The 25,438-nt window shown below is 47.0% G+C and overlaps 1 protein-coding gene across 4 annotated transcripts; it reads left to right on the plus strand.

Annotated features, from left to right (window-relative positions):
- The first annotated feature begins 3,328 nt into the window (after window positions 1-3,328).
- On the plus strand, window positions 3,329-24,599 carry ST6GALNAC1 (ST6 N-acetylgalactosaminide alpha-2,6-sialyltransferase 1). Of its 4 annotated transcripts, XM_074921848.1 has the most exons (11): window positions 8,717-8,797; window positions 9,136-9,241; window positions 10,803-10,838; window positions 13,975-15,046; window positions 19,122-19,290; window positions 19,486-19,657; window positions 20,036-20,174; window positions 20,528-20,631; window positions 21,200-21,289; window positions 22,557-22,656; window positions 23,082-24,599. In XM_074921848.1, the coding sequence occupies exons 2-11, from the start codon at window positions 9,237-9,239 to the stop codon at window positions 23,250-23,252; spliced, it is 2,058 nt and encodes a 685-aa protein (XP_074777949.1). In that variant the 5' UTR covers window positions 8,717-8,797; window positions 9,136-9,236; the 3' UTR covers window positions 23,253-24,599. The 4 variants fall into 4 exon arrangements, with proteins under 4 accessions (XP_074777948.1, XP_074777947.1, XP_074777949.1 ...); XM_074921847.1 differs by lacking the exons at window positions 9,136-9,241; window positions 10,803-10,838 and adding an exon at window positions 3,329-3,426 and having other exon boundaries at window positions 8,654-8,797; XM_074921846.1 differs by lacking the exons at window positions 9,136-9,241; window positions 10,803-10,838 and adding an exon at window positions 3,361-3,431 and having other exon boundaries at window positions 8,654-8,797.
- The last annotated feature ends 839 nt before the right edge of the window (window positions 24,600-25,438 follow it).

The following is a 25,438-nucleotide window of genomic DNA, read 5'->3' on the forward strand; positions in this document are numbered from 1 at the left end:
CATGGTGTTTGTTTTGTTTGTTTTTCCACTGTAGTGTGAAGCTATTGGATGAGTTACACAGGGTGTTACCTGCATATTAGCAATAGAAAGATCAGTTGAAACCGGATGGAGAAAATAGAAAACCCAGCTTTTCTCTGTATAGACTATGCTGAAATTTTCACACCCACACGCTTACATCAACTTTGTAGCGGTGAAGTTTGACTTTTGGCATGAGCAAAAAGTCTATTTCAGGCAGTGCTGTGTCAAAATTGTAGGTTGGGTATCGCCGATTCTTTCTCCTCTGTGGGCTGTGTTTCTTTGTCCTGCAATAAAGGATTCCTGTGTCTCATCCACTGTCCTTGCAGCAGGATAGAGCTGTGTGACCTTAGTCAAGAAGGGGAGTACCATCGTGTATGAACCCAGCAACCTTGAGACAGGAGCAGAAGCATTCTGAAAACCTGTTTCTGAGGGGTGTGTGTGTGTATCTTCCAGCTATTTTCAAGCTGCCCGTTAACACCCAAGAGTGTTGGGCCTCAGTTCTTTACTTTTGTGTGTAGGCCATGACAGTTTCAACACCACTACAATTGCACTGTTAAATTGACAGTGCTGTGAGTGGGTTGAGGAGATGGTTTCCTAAAATGTCCCAAGGAAATTGCACACTGTCCTACACACCTTCTTTGTCTTTTAAAAACTGCTGTCAGCACAGTTGAGGTGGGAAATTTTCTGTTTGGCTGTTTAACTTGTCATTTGGGCAATTGGAAGATCCAGCAGTCCTTTGTGCTGCCCCTGAGATCTGTGAGGGACTCTGGTCCCAAGTTTTCCTTTATTCCCTGTTCTCACAGATGAACATCCCCATCAGAGAGCAGAACTAAGGGAGAAAATCTGATGTTAATGTAACTGGGAATATAACTTATTGCAGCAGAGAGGAATTCCTGTGTAATACAAAAGAATCAAAAGAAAACCCTATACCAGTGGCTCTTGGATCTGTGTTGATCTTGAGGAAATGCCTCCTGGGAAGCTTTCACCGCTGAAATATTCTGCCTGAGACACTGCAGTCATGGCTGTGAAGATCCTGTTAGCAAATGGTTTCCTGTTCTGAAGGCTGAGAACTTGTGCAGACAAAATTTGGGATGGTCCCTCTCCCCTTGCACTTTGCCATCTGACCTGCAGCTCAGCAATCACCTCAGCAGAGATGCTGCAGGTTTACGAGAAACCCCTTGATCCATGCTAGGCTGCTAGTGGAGCTGCTCTGCTGCTGGTACTCATGGGGAGTGGTGTCTTTATCGCTGCAAAGCTTTGGGTGTGCAGGCAGAGATGATGAACCTACACCCATTTACCTTTATTCCAGCAGAAGTGTTGCCTTGGGAGGCCCCTCCACTCCCAGGCTCCTTCGTGACAAAGGTCTGTCTTTGCACCTGAGTGACGCTGCCTGTCCCATGGAGCTGTGGGAGCATCACCTGCTCTATCTGCTTCCCACCGTCCTTTTTGCCAGCTTCTCCTACAGCCATTTGTGGCAAAGGTTTCTTAGTAAAGGGTGGGTTGTCCTTGTTTGTACATGGATATTCTGTACCCAGGAATGATCTGCATCATGCATGACATTTTGTTAATATTTATACTGGCAAGCCCGTGCAGATGGTGTTGATGTCCCCGCTCACCTTCTGCCACAAGAGATGAGGTGGACATCTCTTCCTAAGTGTATCAAAATACAGTGGGATTTATCCTGCCCTCGTCAGTCATAGCAGCTGACTCAGCTGAGAAAAAGCGGCTGTTTCAATGTCTGCGGGGGCACACACATGCAGACACTTGGGGTTAGGATCTAGGAGTCCAAGACTGATCCACCACATTGTCCTAAGGTGGGAGAGCATGTGGAGGTGGTAATGGCAGGGTTCTGTCCCCCTAGCCTAGGGGGTCATCAGCACACGGCAGGATAGCAGAGCTGTGATCTGAGACCCCCTCATACAAACCTTCTCTCTCTAAACGAATCTACCAGAAGACACTGCATTAGCTGCCTGCCTCGTGTTCTCAATTCTTTTCCTTCTTTATGAGCACAAAATATGACAAAATATTTTGAGAACACTGAGAGTGTTCTCTGGTGACATAGCTGACGGTATTGACAGGCATGTTATTTAAAGTCATGTTTAGGTGCACGTAGGAAAGGATGGTGTAAGGAAGGTCTATGGTTTTCCAGTTCTGCTCATCTCCATGCATCAATTCCACTTGCTGGTGCACAGATTCCACTTTGTTGAAACAAAGTCTGATCACCTGGACTCTGCTCTGAGTCAAACCAGCTTAATAAAACTGGTGACCAAGGGTTTGCAGGCGTGAGTGTGACTCGATTTGGCCTGCAGGAAAACCCTGGTAATGTTGGTGACCACCAAGCCTGTCTTGATTTTGGGATTTCAGGTGCAGTTTGCAGAGCGTGAAGAACAGGTATCTGTGACGGAGCACATCTAACCCAGAGTCACCAGCACAAGGTCAGGCAGCCTTAAGGTCCCATTTTTATTGGCTTTCCAGACCGGTGGTGCACTTCAAACTTTGTAGCAGATAAACTTGGGTGTGTGCAGTGAATGGCCTTTTTAGTGAAGCATGCACTATTTATTTATGCATAAATGGAACTGCAGTCTTACGGTTTACTTGAAGTTGTAAGGCCAGACCTTGTCCAGTGCTGATACTAAGTGAAGCGAGAGGTCGGCCGAATACAGTGTTCTACAGGGAAGAGTAAACAACTGAAGGAACTGGCCTTTCAGAAAAACAGTCTTGCACTTCGGCTGCAATCCCTAGGCAATAAATTGTTTTACAGGATAACAGAGAACCCAAAGACTAGCCACATGACAAGATGGGACGTTTGTCTTTTTTTTTTTTTCCTGGATAGATTAGATAGCAAACCATGTGAAATTCCACAAGTAAAATGCCACCTATTTATATTGAGAAAGAGACAATGGACATTTTGTAGGCATGAGTTACGAGAGAGATAAAACTAATTCTCAAATCAAATTGTATTTTAGGGAGGACCTGCACTTCCATCCATGAAACAGTGTACTTATGATAATTTAATGTGTTTGTGGTGCACTTGACGTATCCAACTGTTTTTAACAGACTGACCTCCTGAACAACAGTGCAATACTTTGGCTGTGGCAAAACAAATAGCCCACCTTAGCTGCCAGAGCACTGTGGCTTCAGCCATCCAGGTTCTGTGGAGACTGCCGTGGAGCCACCAGTATCTAGATGAAGCTGAAAACAAAAATGTATCCATGTAACTCTGGACAAAAGCAGACTGTTGGCACCATCCTGGTTAAATTCTCATGTGATTAGCTGCCTTTTATCCCTCTGTCCTCTTTCTCTTTATTTCAGAAACCTTCTGTCTGGAAAAGTGTGGGGTGCTGTAGCATGGCTCCTCATATTCCTCTCAGCAATGACTGCATTTCAGTAACAACTGAGGAAAACACGGTAAGGTGATTTGCAAGTTCTTTAGGGTAAATTACATAAAGTTTATGAACCCAAGGGCTTGTTATTTGCTCTTGGATTCTCAGAGCACTTTACCATATGGTTTCACAGAACAGCACACATATTAAACAACCAGAAGAGTAATTTTCCACAGTCCTTATTTTTCTATGGAGCTCTCAGTGTCCTCTGCTCTTGTTTTGTGCATTTACTCTTTAAGATGTTAATTATTCCAGTTAACTGGGCTTGTGTTTGCTTATGGTTACAGTATCAAGGGGTAAGTATGAACTCAAACATTGACGAAGCTGAAAGGTGAGGTGGGGCAAAGGGGATGCTCTGGATGACAGTCACTGGAGTATGACGCAGTGGTATAGATTACTTAGGGAGAGGGAGGAAAACCTTAAGCGCTGAAAGACAGACAAGCCCCAGCTACTATCTGCTTAGAGACACAGGAGTGGTTTAGGTACCACTGAAGCTTGGAGCTGCATGAGATGACCTTTTCAAGATGTCTCTTCCAGCCTTTGTTGCTGTGCCTCTGCAGTGTAACTCGTTCTAGACGAATGGGTAGTGTCTCAGTGAGCACAAAATGCCTGCTACAGAGAAGAGAGCTCTGAGGGCAGGCTAGTGGAGATTAGCACAAGGGCTGGCCACCACCTGAATTTTACATCAACCAGTTAACAGCACAGCTTAGACTGTTCCTGTTGGAGGCCTGATCATTCTCATTTGGTAACTAAAAATGGGGACATAAGGCTGGAGATGCAAGCTGCAGAGCTAGAAACAAACACACTCAGTGTATGTCCTGCCTGACTTCTCCATGCCATGCTTTTCACTACAGTGACACCCAACTTTAGGAAGTGCAGCTCATGGGAGGAGATGAATAATGTCCTTCCCGCAGCATTATTAGAAACAGACTGGCTGATCCTCTTGGCCCTCACAGAGACTGTGCAACAGGAGTGTCCTTCTTGGAGACCTAAGGCCTGTGAAACAAACCCCAACTGAACAGATTCTAAGCAACTCCCAAGGAACCAGAAGAGAAAGGCATGACCTTCCTGAGCACAAGGATCTCTCACATTTCCATTACAGTAGCACAGTGTGCTGCTCTCCTGCCCGGCAATTACTGTGCCTGGGGTTTTCCCAGTATGAAGTTGATGGGTGTTGCACAACTGGGGTGGCAATGAATTACCTTCTCCTCATGGCTGGCAAAAGCCTCTGTCAAAGCTCTGTCAAGATAAGTAGCACAGGACCCTCTAGGTATCTAAATAAAGCAGAACAACTGTTAAATAGATGACAATAGACAAAAGAGAGAGAAGGGAAGAGAAATGTGATTTCCAGCAGTAAAACCATCTTGCTTCATGCAAGCACCCTGTGGCTGTGCTACTCTTGCAACTAAAAATGTGGCTGCACTTTTCTGATGCATCTGTCAGTGAGGAACAGAGAGAGGGGCACTTTCTTCCAGAGAGGAGGCCATGTTTTTCCAAGTGTAAGTCAGGGACACAATGATTTTCACCACTCAAGAAGCAGGCTTGCATCTTGCATTCCATTAACACTTTTCACCCCAAAGGATGCCGAATGGCACATTTGTCCTGCCAGATGTCAAGATGGTTTGGATGTTAAGTCAGTGGGAAGAGTATGGGAAGGACCTTTAGCAAGAAATGTTTCATTTCTGCCTCTAAAATTAGTAGATCCCCCCCCAGATATGTTTCTGTAATACATATCTGTGCAGGAACTGATTTATGCAGCCAGATGTAAAGTGTGGAGATAATATACCTGCTTTTTTTGCCAGGAGTACAGAGAAGGATTTGGGCTTTGTGATTCTTGTGTTTCTCTCTCTGGAGCAGTGGAAAGTCCTGGAACGTGGCTATTCCTGGCAGCTGTCGGGGACAGGAGCTGGAGAGGCTGCTTTTCTGACGGGAGGCCAGCTAGCCATGAGTTTAATAAATTACCTCCTCACCTGTCTGCAGTACTGCCTTGTTCCTTGGGGGAACAGCTCTCTGAGAGATTCCTAGTCCAGCAGCAGAATATTTTCTTCCTTTCCATCAATAGATTTTAAAGGGAGAAAAAAACCCCACACCCCCTACCAACCCTGAAGTGGTGTCAGTTTTGTCTCTCTGTCAGCTCTCAGGTGTAGTGCTGGGCTTCCTGCTGGGATGGCACAGACAAAAGGCTGTTGAGGCAGGCATTTGGATAAAGGATCCCTGGTTCTTTCCAGCCTGTGTAACTCCAGCTGACGTTTCCAGCCATTGTTGCTTGGAGTGTATTTTTCTGTTGTTTTTTTTTTGTTTTTTTTTTTTTAATTCTCTCAGATGAAGTGGCTCATTAGTCTTCTCAGCTTTGTGTATATGAGAAAAGAATGCTGGGACCAGAGCCATTTCAGTGTTGCAGCTTAAGTGGGCTGGGGTGAATAGTGAAGAGCTCAAGAAGCAGAAAAGCTGTGTGATGGAAGACTTGGTCTGCTTCACTCGGTACGGAGAGGTTAACACCCACAGCTGTGGCCGCAGGGAACGTGCTCAATAGCTGAGTAGTCATTGTGCTTGCAGAAAGAACTAAAACAAGTTCCAGTGACCAGAGGCTGTAATATGGCCAAATTCAGAGCACTTACACCCCATCTCCCAGTGATTGCTCCAGGCAAGGAATGGTGCATGGGAGCTGGCTGGAGGAGCCTGCCTGTGGTCCCATTACTGCATGGGAGAGGGGGAAATATTCCAGCCTGGACCCATATCATCTGCTGTCACAACATAGATTCAGGGAAGTTTCTTTACTGGGGCATTAGCTGGGTGGGGCTGGATACCAAGCAGACAAAACAGCTCTAATAAAAAAATGATAACTTTTGCCTACTCTGCTATGTGGCCACTGAGGAGGCACTTATTAGTGTTCCACCATGAAAGCCACTGTCTCTCCTGGGGCATTTCAGCCCTTGAAGAACACAGACCAGTTGGCTCACCAAGCGGTTCCCCACCTCCTGGTGCAGTTCTCTGAGGCTTTGCTCTGTGACAAAACTGTAGGTATTCTTGCAAGTGCAGCAGTAGAAGAGGTGAGGGCTTTGCCTTGGTAAATGCTGTTGTCTCTGGTTGGTCGTTCAGTGGTTTTGAGAGGTTTGGTGCAGAAGGGAAAGGACTTGTTGGAAAATGTCCAGTGAGTGTGCTATTGAGGCAAGCTTGGGACTTTTTGGGCCATCAGTTTTGTTGGGTGAAAGCAAGACAAATAGCTCTGCAGAGTTTGCTCTTGTAATTTCTTCCCTCCCCTGGATTCCCAGCCTGAAAGCATGTGCTTCTGAAGATGATGACTGAACTGGGAGTGGAAAACAAAAACCTAATACTTCCAAGCCAAGCCTCTGCTAGTTTAGGCTTTACAAACCCCCAGGCATGACTACTGAGCAGTCACATGCTGCAGGCAATGTAATTCTTTTTCTCTCCCAGTTATAACTCACTCAGTTCTTATATCATCAGGTAATATTTATTATGAACAGGTCCAAACACCCCCAGCTTCTTTAGTAGCTCCTTATTCCACAGGCTTCCAGTCAAGTACTGGGTTTGGTAAGATGTGGACATCACTGAAAGACAAGTTTGTCCTACAGTGAAGCCTGATGAAGTTGTAGAACAGCTCTGTTCTTAAAGCACGTCTTGTGATGCCCTGTTCCCTTGATCAGCGCCATGGGAATGTGGAAAGCACAAAGGGCACGGGCAAGTAAACATGATTTGATACACAGCCTTCTAGAGAACATGCACACAGATAAATTATTGGCATAGTTGGGACTCTAGGTGACACCCACAGCACACACAGTTCAAGATCTAATGGAGATAAAGTTTGTTTATGAAAAAAAAACCCAACAGAATGGCAAATCTGTCTTTTATCTGTCCAGGATGTAACTAAGGATGTAGTTAAGTGGATGTAGAATTAATGGCCTGTTGGAGGTGGAAAAGAGCTGAGAGATAACCGTCTTTGCTTGATAGTCCCAGGTGCAGTTTGCTTAAAAAAAAAAAGTGGTCTTGGTTTCACAGCACTAAAGAATAGAAGAACTACTGGTGTAGGCATTAATGTTGGTAGCTGGACACACTGAACATGGAGCAGCCTTGCTGGGCTCGGAGTCTCTCCCTACAAGAGAAGCAGCATCTCCTGGGATTGCTGGTGGGACTGCCAGAGAAACATGCAAATCCTCTTGCTTGGAAAAGGAGCCTGGCATCTGGCCTGTGGCTCTTGAGAGGCTGCCAGCCCCTGTGTTAGGTGCAGTCTTTGCTTATTATCTTCCTGCCTGTGGGCCGGGAGCCCTGCGTATCCCAGGAATTATGCTTATAGAGCTTTATAAGGGAGCAGCTCTGGTCTTGGCCTCAATTTTCACCAGGCCATCCCTGAGGAGTTACAATACATCCCCATTTCCCAATCTGACCTCACATTTGAGCTAACCAGCCTGGCTGCCTGTGCTCTGACAGACTGATTTCAGCAGTAGGGGTGGAGGATGGTGAAATAATATGAAAGCCAGTACTCTGATAGGGGATTTTTTTAATGTTTTATTTTCTTACACCGAGAAGGTGAAAAGCTATGTGTTTTGTGTAGCAGGCCTACTTCTGCCTAATGTTCTTGCCAGAGCTTTGGATAGTCCCCCAAGCAGAGTCCTTCCTGAACATAGAGTATTACAGACATGTTCTCCACAACTGTTAGCCCAGTTCCTTAAAAGCAAAGCAAGCTGTCTTTTTCTGGATGTAGGAATCTTGCTATCCCTTGTGGCTCTTGGTTTCATAATCATGTTACATGGAAGAGCTTGAAGGAAAATGTTTCGTGCCTCCAAAATTTCCATTTGGGACCCGATTAACAAAAAAAAGCCTTGTAGACAAGCAGCTGCTTCCTGAAGGTGCATAGGGCTTGAAAGAGGAAGGCTAAGATGAAGCCGTTGCTATGTATGCTGCATATCAGTGCTTCGGGACTGATACTTGTTCCTGTAAGAATGTCCTGTTGGGGATCTTGTGGGTACAGAGTTGCCACTTTTCTGCTGCGCACGCAGACCTGTAGCCCACCTCTCTAGAATTGCCTGGAGCTAACGAGGGCTGCCCAGGAGTATGGCGCTGCCTTGGCTGATCCCTTTCTCAGTGCCTGTAATTGTTCAGCAGATCTCCTTTGAGCAATAGTGACGTGTTTTGCTGGAAATGGAGGCAGGATTGTAGTCTGGACTGACAACCTTCCTTGTGTTTCTTTCAAGGGCTTTTCAAACCTGTGTTATTGTTTCATTTTTCTTTCCTAGGTCCTCTGATAACCCACATCTTGCACTTAAATCCAGGGAGAGTAACTTGTCAGGAAGAATGGACAATAAAGAAGTGCAGCTACTGCTGAGTCTTGTACAGGGAATCCTTGCAGCTTTTTGCTGTGATGTGTGGAGGAGTGCAAGGTAGGTGTGAAACCTGTTCACTGGCTTTCCTGTAACTTAAAGCAAACATCTTCAGTTCTATGTGTATTCAGCAACAGTGCATGTGCTAGATTCTGAGATTTGTGATATTGTCAACAAAAGCTTTTTTATATCTGAGCTTAATTTTTGATAAGAGCTATGCAAAAGCAGCCTATGTCGTAAGCAGCAGTATGGTCTTCTCTCCTTGGAACTTTCAGGGTTAATATTTAACAACTCCCCATGAGTTAAGAGTCCTTTGCTGTAGCATGTAAAACTACATCTCTAGTAGAAGTAAGCATTTCTCTGGCTGTGGTGTTCACCTCTGCTAATTTTTCCCCCAGCTGGCAGGTAGATGTGTTCTGGACTGCCAAAGATCTATCTCCAAGCAGATCACTGATATTCATGAAGAGGAGAGGATGAGATACATATTGTGGAACTTGGGATGGGGTGAGATTGTCAGGTGCTACTTATCAATCAGAGGCAACACATCCCAGGTCTGAATGAATATGCTCATGGCTCAAATGAAATGTAGTGCAAAGCCCTAGGGTTGTAGCAGGGATTCATTACCCTTGGAGCATTTTCTGTGCATGTGGCATTAGTGAAGCTTTGTTTTAACTGACACTGTTGATGAACAAGCCGTGGTTGTACTGTACAAAACCTAAATGACCAGGGTCCCACTAAGGACAGTAGTGTAGAAGGTGGTTTGTCTGTTCACGTGAGTCACAGATGGTGTGAGTCACAGATATGAGAAACTTGAGATTTATTTTGGTGTTATGTGGAAGAAAAATTCAGATGTATTAGATGATCCCTTGAAACCAACTGAATTTCAAGGGGCTGTACTGTGGAGGTCTCCAGGGTATTCTAGTTCTTTGAAATTCTTCAACTAGCCACAGACTCAAATCCATCCAGGTCCTATCTTAGGGGTGAACTGACATAGGTATCATTTCATGGTCACTCAGTGATTCCTGTGAAATGATGGGGTGGTTCAAAAGCCAAAAGTAAAAGGCTAGTCCTAGCATTGGTACTGGAAGCAGCTTGACTGATTGCCCAAAAAGAAGAGCAGCTGAGGAGCACATATCTATGCTGTCTGTACAAGCAGCTTGGAGCTGAAGTGGCAAACTCTTCATTCAGTTTGGGAACTTTAGCTGCAAGCAGGCCTGTGTAACAAGTTTGTCAGCAGTAGCGCAGTTAAGTTGTGATGGAGTTGGCACCTTTCTGACAAGTGAAATGCTGGATTGAAGTTTTTCCTGTTGCCCTAAGGGCAGGTCAACTTGATTAGAGAGGAAGGGGACTGTAGCCCTCTCCTCCAGTGCTTTACTCAAGCACTAATCTGCCTTTAAACACAAACTCCTCTGTTCTGTAGTGGGTTTGCAAGGAGCCTGACTTACTTCAAAGCAATCACAAAGTAAAGTAGATGTGTATCTGGCCATCAGCTTTTGGGGACAGGTATTGCTTCTGGATTGGAGCTACAGGCAGTTACTGCATGAAGAAGAAAATAAAGATCTATTTGTGGTTATGCCTAGAGCCCTTGGGCAGGTGGTGGTCTGAAAGCTAATTTCTTTGAAACTATGGCTACTCCTATAATTCACACAAATGTTCCCAGTGATACTTCCACCAGATTGGAGGTAAAGGGTTTCCTTCTTACACAGGACTAAACTCATTAAGGAAAATACAGGAAACTTCCATTGTTTACAGTAAAAGGGGTTTCTTTCCTCATTGTGTGTTGCAATAAGTTTAGGGTGCAAAGCTGCTGTCTTGCCTGAGAAATGTTGGGAGAGAGGGTGTGCATGTTCCTGTAGGGAAATGCGGAGAGAAGACCAACCCACTCATTCAACACACCTTTAGAAAGCACTGCCTAGCAAGCACCTCTGGGCAGCAGCAGCAGAGCCTCTGTCGTTCTCGGGCATCTCACCATGTGGTTTTTCAGGAGAAGGCTTCCTAAAATTCCCAGAGCCTTCATTTGGCTCATTGTTTTAATACACTTTTGCATCTTCATTGCTAATTTCAGCTCCTTGTTTGACCTGTCGAAGACAAGGATTTTCAGGTAAGAGAGCTGCTTCCTTGTGATATGTGCTGTCTGGGTAAAGTGCTTGTGCTCACTTTCTTGCTCTCTGTGTCTTTTTACCCTGAAACTTGCACTTCTGATCTGAGTTAGATGAACACTTCGCTTTAGCAGACCACATTATGTACAAGCAGAGCACAGCGTTGGAAGATCCACAGTCAAAAGCTTCTGCTGGATCATTAGTTTCCAGTGTTTCCTTGTGTAGCTGTTTAAGAAAGCAGATTTTGCTTTACTAATACTACCTGTTTTCATACTTGAGCACTACATAGTATTTGCTTTTCCTGGTCGCTCCCAGAAGGACCTCATTCAGCACTAGTCCAGATTGCATTGCTGGGCACTGAATTTGGTGGGATACCTTCGAATTTATAGCAAGTCCACATCTGATTCCTAATACAAATACACCCCCTGTGAGACCAATGTCATGCAGACATGGTCAATATATGTATTACTTCTTATATAAATGGTCAAGTAAATCCTACAGGAAAGGGTGTGGAGGGAATTGCAGTGTAGACTGCAGTAAAATGTCTCCAGCATTGTTGGCAGGAAGCACCATTCCTTGCATGAGCACAGCAGATACCTGAGCCTTTCCTACTACAGTCATGGCTTGCTTACGTGTGGTGTAGAGGAAGCACCACTCCCCAGCCTCCTCACCAGCCCTCATATGGTCCCAGCTCTCCCAGTGAGCTCCTCTGGCTCTTCTTGGTGGGGTTAGTTTCCAGCTGGACCTCTCAGGGCTGATGCCATGGGAGCAGGCAGGAGAGGTGAAGCTGTGAGTACCTATATCTCTTCTGGAGGTGGCATGAGTTTAGCTCAGATTCAGTGACTTCAGACCACACCTTGAGGACAGCTATCAATTTGCAGAGGTTGGAATCTGCACAAGGGAGGCAGGGGGAAGGACAGAAGGAGGAGGTGTAGAAAAATGAAATGAGTTGTCCTTGATCACAGAGTCCATCAGTGGCAGAGCTAGGACAACAACTGACTCTCCATGCCCAGTTGCTTGAAGACATTTCATTCTGCTGTAGTTTCAGATAATAGAAATGTCCGTATTTTTGCAACTTAAGTAAAACACATGAGCTGTATGTTGTTACCTGTGTGTCAGTTCTATTTCTGTACCTTTATATGTAACGTAAAATACACAAAGCAGCGTTTTCATGGCTTTATCCTCTATTTGTCCTAGGGCTTTGTAAATGGAGAGGAAAATGACAGTAAATGTCATTGAGCTTCTGCAGTCGTTTGCCAGCTGGACTCTAGAGCCTGAAATTTGATGAGCTGCTTTGACCATTTGTCTGGATTTAAAAAGCTGTTCAGGAGAGCAGGGTCCTGTGTAGGCACGAGTGCCTGGCCATGTGGGTCTGACTGCAGGGAGCAAAGTTTTGAATGTGAAGGGCCCTTGGTTTTACATTTTGGTCTCTGTATGTTTGGCACAATATTTGAAATTAAAGTCAATAGAGCTGGGATGGAATCTCTGTCCTGCGATATACCACATATGGAAAGTCTGGGATGGGAGTTGGTTTGTCATACTGTCCTGTTTCATTTGTTCTCAGCCATTTAATTTCAAAATTTTAAATCTTAAAATCTTTAAAATCTTAAAAATACAACAGAAAATCATTCAGGGATTTAAGATCTTCCTGAGCTACCTTACTTAATTTCTCTTTACTTAGAGTGTAGATATAAAATCTTTCCTCTTATTAGGCAGTAAATCGTAACAAGAGTTTGTACATGATGCACTATGATAGAAAGCAACTGCTGCATACTTAGTTGAAACTGGCTAATGATTATGAAGGGAGGTAGAGGAAGAGCTGTTAGGCCATTTACCACAACCTCTTTTGCTTAGAAATAGCATTGGAAACGTTCAAGTATTTATCTGATACAAAATGATTTTTGAAAGCCTTCTTAGCTGATAATTTTGTAATCACTTTAACGAATGCCATACCACTCTGAAGCTTCAGCAGCAATTGAACTGTTATCTACAGCCTGCTATCTGCAGAGGTGCTTTTTTTCCCCATTTATCACCTCGAAAGCAATCCACAGTGCTCTGAAAGAAATGTGTCATGCAAAGGGTGAACATGAGTGTGAAATCAGACTGCCACAACTATGCTGGTTTATCCTGAAAAGCCTTGCTGTACATAAAAGCTCAGCTGCAGAAATTTTTCACCTTCCCTTTTCCTGTTCCACCCTCCAGCCATGTGCAGATAAGAATGAATGCTTGGGACAAAAACCCACCACTTCTGCCTTGCTTTTTTTGCTGGGTTTCAGCCCAGTCTTGTTGCAGGTGGCTCTTCTGCTGTTGGCAGCTGTATCCTCCTGTGATATCCTTGTACCTGCCTGTGCCTCTGAATCGGGCAACAGAGCAGCTGCAATATTAGAGGCGATTGCTGAAAATGCAGAGATTTTACATTTTTAGCACTCAAAGTATATTTTAATAGATTCAAAGTGCTTGTCTTGAGACATGAGTACCAGGTAAGTGCTGTGTGATAGCATTGCATTAAGTCTCTGAGGAGATGAAAAAGTGCCCTGTGGCCCCAAATGCTCAAGAAGTGATGTATGGTAAAGAAGTGAGTTTTACTTCTTATTAGACTTCCCTTACTGAAGATCTTCATGCTCTGTTGCTGAAGCACTTGGCTCTGCTGGCAAAGAAGAGAGCCAGATGGCTGCCTTCACGGTGTGTGCTGTGTCCTGAACTCAGGGTCTCCAAAACAATCCTGCAGTGCTCTGGGGACATTGCCAGGGGTCCTGCCCACTGCAGGGCAAAGCTGTTGTTTGCTGGTTTGCATTTACTGCCAGTGTGGATGTTTCATGAGCCAAGTGCTGAAGAGGAGTGTGTAGCCTCTGGGATTTGCGTAGTGGGGAGATAAGTGGTATTCAGGCCAGAATGGTGTGGGAAGTTGAATAACACTTTAGTGGCAAAGTGGAAAATTAAATTGAATTCATACAGCATCCTGCAGAAACTCAGTGGCAGTTGCCAAGGCAAGTCCTCTGAGGATGGTGGCCATATGCAGTGGCTGCTCTGAAGCACAGAGAGGGGCTCAGAGTCAAGAGCACTAGAAATGGGTTGGAAAGTGTTCAATGTTAAGTGGAAAGTGTGTGATGTGTCTGCTTTTCCTTTGATTGCATTCAGGCATTTGAGCATTTTTCAGCGTGCCCCAGATATGCCTCAAGCGGACACCCAAGACCAACAGGGTTTAAACTATTCTGATAACAGGAACTCAAGGAGCTTTTTAAAGGTGACTTTGGGGAGAGACATCACAAGGCTTGAACAAGATATGTTTGAGAAGACACCAAGATGGGAAGGAAAGGAGGAGCAGAAGAAAATGACAAAACCAGTTGCCAGGGTGGAGGAAGCCAAGGAGAACATGACTGTGAAACCACCCCCTGGGTTGGCAGGAATCAAGAAGACAACAATGAAAACAGACCCTAAGGTGCAGGGAAACAAGGAGAAGACAACAGCGAGACCAGCCTCAGGGGTAGAGGGAGTCAAGAAGACAACAATGAAAACAGGTCCTAAGGTGCAGGGAAACAAGGAGAAGACAACAGCGAGACCAGCCCTAGGGGTAGAGGGAGTCAAGAAGACAACAATGAAAACAGACCCTAAGGTGCAGGGAAACAAGGAGAAAACAACAGTGAGACCAGCCTCAGGGGTAGAGGGAGTCAAGAAGACAACAATGAAAACAGGTCCTAAGGTGCAGAGAAACAAGGAGAAGACAACAGCGAGACCAGCCCTAGGGGTAGAGGGAGTCAAGAAGACAACAATGAAAACAGACCCTAAGGTGCAGGGAAACAAGGAGAAAACAACAGTGAGACCAGCCTCAGGGGTAGAGGGAGTCAAGAAGACAACAATGAAAACAGGCCCTAAGGTGCAGGGAAACAAGGAGAAGACAACAGCGAGACCAGCCTCAGGGGTGGAAGAAGCCAAGGAAAAGTCAATAGTGAAACCACTTCCCAGGGTAGAGGGAGCCAAGGAGAAGGCAACAGTGAAACCATCCTCTGGGGTGCAGGGAGCTCATGAAAACAACACATCCAATGACCAAACAAAGCCAAAAGAGCCTCCTGCACCAGTGAAAACTGCAAGACCTGTTCCTCAGGCAGCTGCAGTGACAGAAAAGAAGAAACTGAGAGCTGCTGACTTCAAGTCTGAACCACAGTGGGATTTTGAGGACAAGTACCTGCTGGACAACTCATCTCCACCATCGGTAGGTGTGATGGTCATGTGTGTTTTCCAAGAATGATGCTTTCCTGTTGACCTCCTTGTCTGCTGTGCCCTTTGCAGTCAAGGATGATCTCCAAGCTGGTGGGTCAACTCGTATATGCAGGTGCTGCTGGGACCCAGAGACACCTGTATGTGCGACTCAATTAGCCTGACCAGTCCCTCCGCCGTGCTCCAGTGGGGGAACTTCCCGCAATTGCACACATTTCCATGGGTTCCTTTGAAAGTCAGCCCGAGCTGCCCTTTCTGGTGCTCAGGTGCATCAGAAGCTGGGGAAAATCTCTTTCCTCCTAGATGTGCTACAAGTTGGTCCCACTCTTAGGCACCTTGATACATTGCATAGGGGACTTAGGCACACGATGCAGTGTGTATGTTCTGTGTGGAATGGCACCCTACGGTAAGTTGGGTCACACCTAGTCTTGTGACTGGCACTAAATGGCAGTCTTCATACCAGCATCCCATTTCTCACCCAATCTCTTGAGAAACTGAACATCTGCATTCCTATGAAGACTCAGGATCACAGTCCTCAGATTTGCCTTAATCTTTGTTTTATGGAGAAAGAAAAGAGGGTCATGGTGAGGGAAGAGGAGTAGGAATGCTTCCGTGTGCCTGTTCACCCAAGCACATACGTACCAAAGCAAGTCGAAAGCTTTGGCAGCAGTAGGGCAGCAGTGACACTGGAGCTGTGCTAGGCTGTGAGGAATGATGCTGGTGGTGATGGGGAGGAGGGTCTCAGTGCACAGGAATAGAAGCTTTGTTTGTTGCTTGTATTAAAGTCAAAATAAGGTCAAAAAAAAGGTTTAGATGAGGACTGATAAGCATGTACCTGCCTGCTTTAGAGACAGTAGGGTGGGGACTGTTCCCGTTTTTAAGGTTTTCTGTCAATATTGGCAAAAATTCAACTATGTGTATGTGTGGCCCATTGGAGAAATAATGGTTAAAAAGTAACTTTTTTTACTGTTCTTGTGGTTTATTATCAACAAAAGGAGAGTCTTTCCCAGGTGTTGCCAATTCACCTTTGCCACCCTGCATGTAGACGCCCACAGTGAGCAAGCAGATTCTTTACCCACTCAGGGCTCCACAACTCAGATGGTTCCAGCGTGCTGGGTTGCTATCTAGGATTTTTTTGCATTCTTCATCACAGCAGAGCAAATAATTCATAACAGAGCTGGCATTCAGCAAGTCTTGCTTTGTTCCTCTTTGTTAAATAGGAACAACTGTAGACCTGCTCAGGACATGTAAAGTATTTTGGTAGAGGTGGAGATGAGAATCTCAAATGATACTGTTGTACCTGTCAGGGCAGTAGCACTTGCACAGCTACAGCTTCAAAGTTTTCTTACAGATCCTGTTTGTTGTGAGTGTTGTTCTGTAGGTTAGTTCTCGTGATCACCTCTGCCTGTGTAGGTTATACTACTAATGTGATCTTCCAAAACAGTAGGTCTGGTGCCTACCATCAGGTTGTCTTAACAACCATGGAACTGAAAGACTGTCTTTTCTGTTTTGTACTGAACTCTTGTTCTGAGCATGTTTTTCACTTTTGTAGCTGTGAGGGTTTGGAACTAATTTAAAATGAAATTTGAGCACATCATAATTACTTGGGTCCAGGACCAGGGCTTTTAGGAAAGTTGTAAACTATAAGAAAGTTCTCAGCAAGCAAATGGGGCAGGTTGTAGTGCACAGTACTGTCTCTGTCCCCCATCTTATGCTGATAACTCTCTGTAAAGCTTACCCAGAGCAGTTTTCCCTTGTTGCTGGAAGGCTTGGACAGGTGGGTAAGCCTCTCTAGAGTGAGGAAGGTCTTTATACATGGGTGTAAGTGGCCTTTACGCACTGCTCATGTGCTCAGGGAGAAGGGAGGGAGTAGGCAGGTGAGCAGAGGACAGGAGCACCTCTTCTAGCTCAGTGGAGCCATTTGCCTATTTAAAGTCTTGGTGCCACAATCTTCCACCATGGCCATGTGTCATTTTGGTGGCATTAGGGGGAGTGTCAATGTTGCTCCAGGGGATTGTCAGGGCTACAGGCACCATGTTGTTCTGCTCAGACCTCTCCCGGTGGAACAGAGGCTACTCTTGAAAAATTTAATCCTATTCCCCAACCCCAGGGTGCCCAGGATGCCCTGGGAGACATGCAGAGAGCAGAGGCAGATGAACTGGGATGATAAAAAAATCCTAGGATGAGTTTTACTGTATTGATGGTTTATTTTTGAGCTCTCTCCCCTTTGTGGTATTTTGATGTTTTTCTCTGTTGCCCCTTTTGGCAGTGTGAGCCATTCTTTTGCTGATGGGATGTGCTCTTCAGTGTGGCATTGAGCTGCTTGAGAGAAGCAGCTGGCCCCAAAGACACCTCTGTAATCCAAAGATCTGTGACTATTAAATGTAGAACTTGGCTGTTAAACACTTGAGTACATTTGCTGGCCCAGCCTTACTGAGTCACAGCAGAAGGGCCTGGCAGATGATCCAGTCTTATGCAGGATGTGCATCCTTCTTCCTGGGCTCCCCATGGCCTTGAGGCACCCAGGATACAAATGGGAGTGGGCGAATTACATGGCTAAGAGTTTGTATGCCCCATGAGACAGTACCTCACCCCTCCTGCCCAGTGTTACCGCCTGTAGACACAGTGAGGTTAGGCACCAGGATCCTGTTCGTCAACTGCCAGATGCTCTCATCTCATCTGATGAGCTGCAGAGCATGTGCAGCCATCTCAGAAGTGCAGAGCAGAAGCTGGCAGAGGAATGTGAGACAACAGCTCACAGCAGGAAGCTGGGGACATCCTCCACTGTTACTGAGGCTGCAGAGCATCTGGGTGTGCAGAACAGCTGAGAAAGCAGGGAAAACCCTTCCTCGGTACAGAAAAGAGGAGCAAGTGCACACAGAAGGGTCTTCAATGAAGATGTGGATCCAGACATCACATGTTGGGTCTCGCTCCCAAACCTGATCTCTTATTCTGCACACGGAGTGACTTGAAGTATTCCCACCTCCTTCATTTCCTACATGATCAGACTTTTCCCTAGTTCTGCTGGTATTGATCCAGTCTAGCTGTGGAGGCACAAGAAGTACCAAACCTTGGACAGTACAAAGTACAGATTGAGCAGGAAGGGAATGTCCCTGTCTCTGGACATGAAATATGCTGCAAGTGAAATGATGCCAACATGAAACCCTCCACAGTGTTGTTCTTGTTTCACTCCTGTTGTGACAGGCAGAATGTGGGCTTCTCCTCAGGCTGTGACCGGATTGTCATCCTTGCGTGTAGCAGAGAGCTGTGGAGCACACAGCAAAGCTTTGGCCATGCAGCCTGGTCATTGCTGGGGATTTGAGCTGGGCATGTGGCTCCACTTGGTCTCCTGTTTGGTCTTTCAGTAGGTATTGCAGGAGGTGTTTGGAGAAGATGTCTAAGAAAGTAGACCCCAAATTGATGGAGCGGAAAATCCAGCACAGTGGAGTTGTTTGCTCTCCATCTGCACACACCGCCTAACTGCTGCCAGCTGCAATGATACCCCTCTTGTCAGAGAGGATAAGCTGGTTTGTTTTCCCTCCTCAGCTGCACACTTCTTTTGTGATTCATTTATGACGCTGAACAAGTTGTTTGCACGCTTTTTCTTATCTTTGAAGGGAGTGATAATGGTGATCTCATATCACATGTTCCTCAATGTGTTTGCTCATGTGCACCTTGAGTCCAGGACCTTGTGAGGCACGTTGCCAATGGGGACTGCTAGCCTTATTTGGTACATTTAGGTTAGACCTATCACAGATAATGAGGCCCAAAACCAGTAAAATGTGATCATTGCAGGCCTGTTGTTCTGAAGATGAAAGTCTTAGAGACCTGGAGTCACTCTGGCTTGGCTTCCTTGTAGGTGACTTCCCACCAGGTAGTTGTTGATGTAGTGCTGAAATGATGCCTCATGGTCATGGTGATGGGGATCTGAGGGGAATGGATGATGTACCACTGGAGTTTCTGTGCTTCTTTCCGATACTCTCACACACAGCCATGCAAGCACTGGCACTCAGTCAGGTTTATCAGCTCCCTGCTAATCAGTCCTTATTGTTTTCTTTTTGTTTTTCAAGACCTGCTCTGAATCAGTGAAGGCCAAAGCTGCCAAGTCTGACTGGCTTCGAGGTCTTTTCCTGCCCAACATCATGCTCTTCACAGACAAGAGATACTTCAATGACAGTGAGTGGGAGCGCCTGGAGCATTTTGCACCTCCGTATGGCTTCATGGAGCTGAATTATTCACGTGAGTCCCTCAGGGCATGTCAGGATGGGACCATCAAACTCCCAAGAGGAACCTTATGCCAGTAGCTGGAGGTTTGCAGCATCTCCTTGTCAAAGGCATCAGGCTAGATGGACCTTGTGATGGAAACTGTGGTGGTTTCACTGTGTCCATCCCCAAGGCTCTTGATGCTAACTCTCCACCATGTTTGCTTCACAGTGGTGGAGGAGGTCATGTCCCTGCTGCCTCCAAACTCCCACCAGCAGCTGCTCCTGGCCAACAGCAACAGCAGCATGCCAACGTGCATCAGCTGTGCTGTCGTGGGAAATGGAGGAATATTGAATAACTCTGGGATGGGCCAGGAGATTGACTCCCATGACTACGTCTTCCGGTAAGGCAGGCTTCCTTCTTAGAAGATACACAGCTAGCTTATTCCGGCTAGCAGATAATTATGGCTGGATAACTTCACCTCTTCTAGTATTACACTGGTTCCCAAGTGCCAGAATGACTGATGGCAGGAGGAGATGAAAAAACAAAAAAGGGAATTGGAAAGTTCCTAAACACACAGGAAGAGCCTGGGTTCTCAGATGAGCCATGAAGAGCCATCTCCAAAGCAGGGGCTCTCCTGCAGATCAAGAGCTGTAATTCAAAATAGGCTTAATCCTCTTTTCTCCAGACTAATGCTGTCTTTTCCTGTTGTAAACATGGATGCGAGGGTTTTCAATGATCATCTGCTGACTCTCCTCCTCTGCTTAATTTCCTTGGACAGGGTGAGCGGGGCTGTAATCAAAGGTTATGAAAAAGATGTGGGAACAAAAACCTCCTTTTATGGATTCACAGCCTACTCCCTAGTGTCCTCTCTCCAGATCTTGGGACACAGAGGGTTCAGGAGCATCCCACGGGGCAAAGTAAGTCAGGTCTATGCTGTATGCATGCACAGCTTTGATGGGATGTGTTAGTCTGTGGCCTTCAGTTCTAATCTTGCAGGCATGAGGAGAAACGGGGCTGAGCTAACACTTTACCCTTTCTGAGGGAACCTGGATTGGCTTGGCTCAGAGTATTTGCAGTGGCAAGCTGCAGCCTTTTGGCTTGTAGAAGTAGCTGCACGTCAGATGTTACCTCCATTTTGCTTCTGTGGGATAGTTAAAAGCTGCAGACTGAAGATGTGTGTCTGAGAAACTCAGTGAGCCTAGATGCCTGCTTGCTTTTTAAAGAACGTGTCTCTCTGTTGCTGTTCATTAATGCTCACTTGTTTTCTTAGCATGTCAGATACATTCACTTCCTGGAAGGAGCTAGAGACTATGAGTGGCTGAAGGCACTTCTGTTGAACAAGGACATCAGAAAAGGATTCTTGGATGCCTATGGGTAAAACAAAGTGGCCCCACCTCTACACCCTTCAGAGCAGCGCTCTGTTGTGCCCTTTTCCTCTTTGCTGTGCTCAGCCCTGCTGAGATGCAGGCCAGGGCAAAGCCAGGTTAAAGCCTCCCTCCCCTGACAGATTTGTCTGGAGAAATATCTTATTTCCTCCACAGCTTTGAGCACTGCTGCAACCAATACACTTCCTTCCCAGTGATGCGTGGCCAGAGCTTGGAGAGAAAGCTCTGTGGTCCTCTGGGATGTACACATGCCATTGTCTGGACTGGTGGCTGTACATGGTGGCCTATTCATGGATGAAGGCCTAGTCTCACCAGTTCTTGTCTCTACACACACATGCTTTTGATATTCCTCTCTCGTGTTGCTGCCTCTCCTTCCTGATCTCTTCATCTGCAATGCACACAGGTTATGGAGGCTTTGTCATAACCTGGGAAATATTGCTGAATAACTTAACAGTGTTTGTGGTTCTTCTCTTATCACCAAGAGCATCAGGGCTGATGCTTTCTAGCTGTGATGAAATACAGGAGCTTGTCTTGAGTCTCTCCATTCCTGTCCTTAGGCAGAGGCCCCGGGAGAGATTTGAGGAAGATTTCACAATGGACAAATACCTGGTGGTTCACCCTGATTTCCTCAGATACACAAAAAACAGGTGAGCTGGGGGTTATGTGCTTTAATGGGCTTAATTTTTCTGGCCAGCACCATCTCTGTCTGTCTCTGAGCTCTCTCCTCCCAGCTCACTCCCTTGAAACTGCAGTTTAGCCACACCAGCAGATTGGAGGTAAGATTTGTCAGTGTGTAGTCAGTTAAAATTCTCTGTGGTTCTGCAGAGAGCAGTTACTGGTCAGTAGACGTCCAGCATCTGTGAGCTGGAGAAGCAACAGACATTGGGCAGTTTGGCTTTCTGCATCCAGAAGAGGTCCTGGGCAAATGGCAATTTTAGATGTGGGAGGAGTGTTGCTAAAGTGCCACAATAGTTATCTAGTTCAGGACCAGCCTTTCATGTTCCCCTTTCCTTGGAGGAGGGCTCTGTAACAGCCCTTCTCTCCCGAGATCCCTCCTTGACTCGGGAGGTTGTGCCCTCAAACATGCTAATAGGCACTTCTTCAGCATCGTGTTTGCCTGGCCTGGCTGCTGCTCCCTGCCTCCCTAATCCTTTTCACAAGCCTGCTGGACATTCTCACAGTAAGATCTACCAATCGTTGGCCACACATGACCAAGAGATATAGGAAGAGCAGCTCCTGTTGTTCTGTGCTTTGGCTGTGGCTGCGTTTACCCTTCGGTCTCCTTGAGAGCTGAGTTATGCCTTCTCTGAGAGAAGGCAAATGCAGCGCCAGATGGCTTGCACCTCCCGGCTCGTTCTGCCATCTCCCCTCTGACTTGGGTCCTTTCCAAGGCCAAAAGGGCTTGAATGCTATTTTTTCCTGGTGTAGACTCCTACTTTCCTAACAACTGCTGGTGTAAAACACTGCAGCTCCTAGCGGGTTTTGTGACACTCCTCTGCACCTTTCCTATGTCTCGTTTCACTCCTAAATATGGATGGGGAGCAGGATATACCAGGGAACTTCAAAGCCATTTCTGCACTGCAAAGCGAAGGACAGATTTAAGAGTGGGCTTTAACATGCTCAATCCTTTAATCCATCCCCACTGCCTCAAGACCTACCACTTGCATAAAGCTGGGGCAGAGCTGGGTTTAGGTTGCAGTACAGGTGAGGGAGCATTCTGGGCTGGCCTTGTGCTTTACTGAGCACGCAGGGGTACCCACACGTGGGCATATTCATGGCTTCTCTGAAATGTCTCCTATGGCCACAAACTGCTGCAAGGAGGGAAGATGCCACACAGGCCATGGGAACCAGGTGTATCTGGCTTAAACCACCACATCCAGCAACTGCTGTCTGCTTTCTGCTCTCCTGCTGCAGGTTTTTAAAATCTAAAAATCTGGAAGAACCCTACTGGCGGCTGTACAGACCCACAACAGGGGCCTTCCTGCTGCTGACTGCCCTCCATCTCTGTGACCGGGTAAGGGCACAATGATTCTTGCACACAGCACTGTCTGGAAACGGGGAAAGGATAACAGTGCAGAGCAGGGGTAGCTCCAACCCTGCCTACCATCTGCTGTGAGGGTATTTGGGTTCTTGTCAGCTGTGGAGGAGCAGATTGAAGACAAGAGAAACAACCCTGAAATAGTTTACATAGAAGTTGTGAAGCTGCTGTGGCCTGAGAGCCATCCTGCCTCCCAGGGAGGTTGTGAGAAGACAGCAGGTTCTCTGGAGCAAGTGTTCATGGTCTGGTCCTTCTGGAACCCCATGCAGGGTTACCCGGAGGAGGAGTCCTGACTGGCATCCCTGTCCTGTGATCCCTCCCCGTTTGGGAACTGTCCTGTATGTCAGTTAGCTCCCTCCATCCTTGGTACCTCTCCCCAGTGAGCCCTCGGTCTTTTCCAGGTGAGTGCCTATGGCTACATCACAGAGGGTCATGAGAAATACTCGGATCACTACTACGACAAGGACTGGAAGCGTCTGATTTTCTACATTAACCATGACTTCAACCTGGAGAAGCAGGTGTGGAAAAAGCTTCATGATGAGAATATCATGAAGCTTTACCAGAGATCCTGATTGTGTTGGAAGGGCCATTGCCTGGGAAATTTCAACACCACCTCACTGGGAATGGAAGAGGACCACCAGAGCCAAGGTTAGCTATGGACTTCCAGGCACATTTCATCCCCACAAAGACACTTCCCTCCTTCAGCACTTCTGTTCTCTCACAATGTTTCTATGAATGTGCAAATGCTACAGAGCAGGAGAAGAAGAGCAAGAAAATGCAGCATGCTAACAAAGAAGTCCCATCTGGCTGTGCTGCAAGACTGTTGCTGGTGGTTGTAGGCACTGGTGTTGGGGGAGAAGAATCCAGGATGCATCTGGGTAGTATGTGGTCCAGTGTCCTGCATCTTTATCCAGGTTTTCTCTCTGTGCAAGGAGATGCTCCTCAGGCTGGGGCTACTTCTGTTCTGTGTGGGTCTTCTCCATCAGTGGTGCCCATCTTGGAGCTGTGTGTATTGTCTAAGCAAGCTCCCTCGGCAGCCAGTGGATGGAGGTGGACACACAGGTCCTGTCTCAGGTTAATTCCTGGAGGTACTGCTCTCACTCTGCTCCCTGCAGATAAAATGGATGGTCTGGACTCTTCCAAGTGACTAATTTGAGAGGGGATGAGTCTCACTTCTGCTTCCAAGTGTGGTCTCATCATGACACCTCCGAAGGAGCACCACCATCATCTGGAGGGCAGGTAAATTCTCTCCATGGTGTGGCGGGCATGCCCGACATGGTGCCTCTTGCTCTGGGGCTTCCCTGGCTGCAGGACATGTGAATGCTGTGTCGTGGTCCTGGTGTGCCAAGTCCTTGATTAGCTGAGCTTTGGCATTCTTGGCTCCCGGCTGTGCCAGGAGCACTGTTTGCCCTCTTGCCAGGGGAGGTGGGAGCTCTCCAAGTCGAGGGATGGATGCTCTCCGTCCTTGCTGCTGGCTGGAGTGCCTGTCCGCCGTCATGCTGAGAGGAGCCCAGTCGCAGCCAGCAAGCCTGCAGCATACTGCCCTTCTGAAAGGGTTTTGCAAGCAAAATAAATGGCATTACTTTGGCCAAGCCAATTTTTCATTGCAGCCCTGTGGGTTGTGGTTATTTAGTGTACGTCCAAAGCAGTTGCTTAAAGGCTGAGATAGCAGTTGGTGAAGCCAGGAAAGAACAAGACTGTTAATGAGAATTCCTCCATCTGCAGGTGCTCTGCAGCTTGTGTGGACATACCTGAGCATCCCCACTTGCTATCGCAGGACAGGGATCCGGGCTGGCCAAACACCTCCCTAAGGAAGTGGGTAAACATCTGGCGAGTTTGTTCTTGTCCCAGCAGCTGCTCTCCAAGCATATCAGGTGCTGGAGACAAATGCATGAAGGGCTGGATGTTTCCCCATGACACGACGCAGGCGAAAAGCCACTTCCAGTGTTCAGGCACGTCCAGTGCATCTCCCCGGGCTCGTCAGGCTCTGGACTGGGGCCCAGCTGCACACTGACTGTTCCCGGTGGAGCTGCTCTCCCTGCGAGCAGTTTTTCTTTTGAGCAGCATTTCTGTTGGGGGCAGCAGTGTCTCCAGGGTCCCCCAGTCTCTGAGGGAGGCATTTCAGCATGGATTGTCAGCAGGGTTTGTGAGGCCTAATTTCCTTTGTCCCTTTTTGCCTCGCACTGCAGAGAAGCCAAGCAGTTTCTCATGTCTCACTAAGCTTGTTTGCAAAGGACACCACCCCCCCACCCCCCACCCCCCCTTGATAATCTAAATTAAGAACTCAATTTATCTGGGAGAGGGTGCAGCCTACGTTTGGCTGCTCTGCCCATACAAGTGCCGCCGTGTCCGTGGGAGCCGGGAGTTATCCGGATGCCCTGTGCCTCTGCTAGGAATGATGTATGTAGCCCTGCATGAATGCCAGGCCCAAGGGGGGCCACGGGCTTTGGAGCAGACCAGAAATCCTTCCTGACAGCAAATGGCCTCCCCATGGAGGAGGAGCCCAGTGGAGGCCTGTCACCCTCCAGAGCTGCCCGAGGAGAAACTCCCGCAGCATTCACCTGCTGGGTGTCTCGGCCCCTCGTGGTGGCTGTGCATGGCTGGTGTCCCCTGTCCCCAGGCTCTCCCGGCCCAGCACTGGCTCAGCTGGGCTCTCGGCGGGCAGCGAGGCAGCTTTGTTCCTTGCCCGTGTGTCGGGCCGTACCAAATTGCTGTGAGTTGCTTAGTGACCAGCTCCCCACGGGTATTCTTCCCGCCT

The sequence above is a fragment of the Athene noctua genome, chromosome 18 (assembly GCF_965140245.1).
Source record: "Athene noctua chromosome 18, bAthNoc1.hap1.1, whole genome shotgun sequence".
In the NCBI taxonomy this organism is placed as follows: Eukaryota; Metazoa; Chordata; class Aves; order Strigiformes; family Strigidae; genus Athene; species Athene noctua.

Bases quoted from the DNA above. Each gene is read 5' to 3' on its own strand.
- ST6GALNAC1 (XM_074921846.1), top strand. From the start codon at position 3,367: ATGGCTCCTCATATTCCTCTCAGCAATGACTGCATTTCAGTAACAACT. The intron at 19,658-20,035 runs GTAAGGCAGGCT...TTCCTTGGACAG, and splicing joins TCCCATGACTACGTCTTCCG to GGTGAGCGGGGCTGTAATCA. The intron at 20,632-21,199 runs GTAAAACAAAGT...TCCTGTCCTTAG, and splicing joins GGATTCTTGGATGCCTATGG to GCAGAGGCCCCGGGAGAGAT.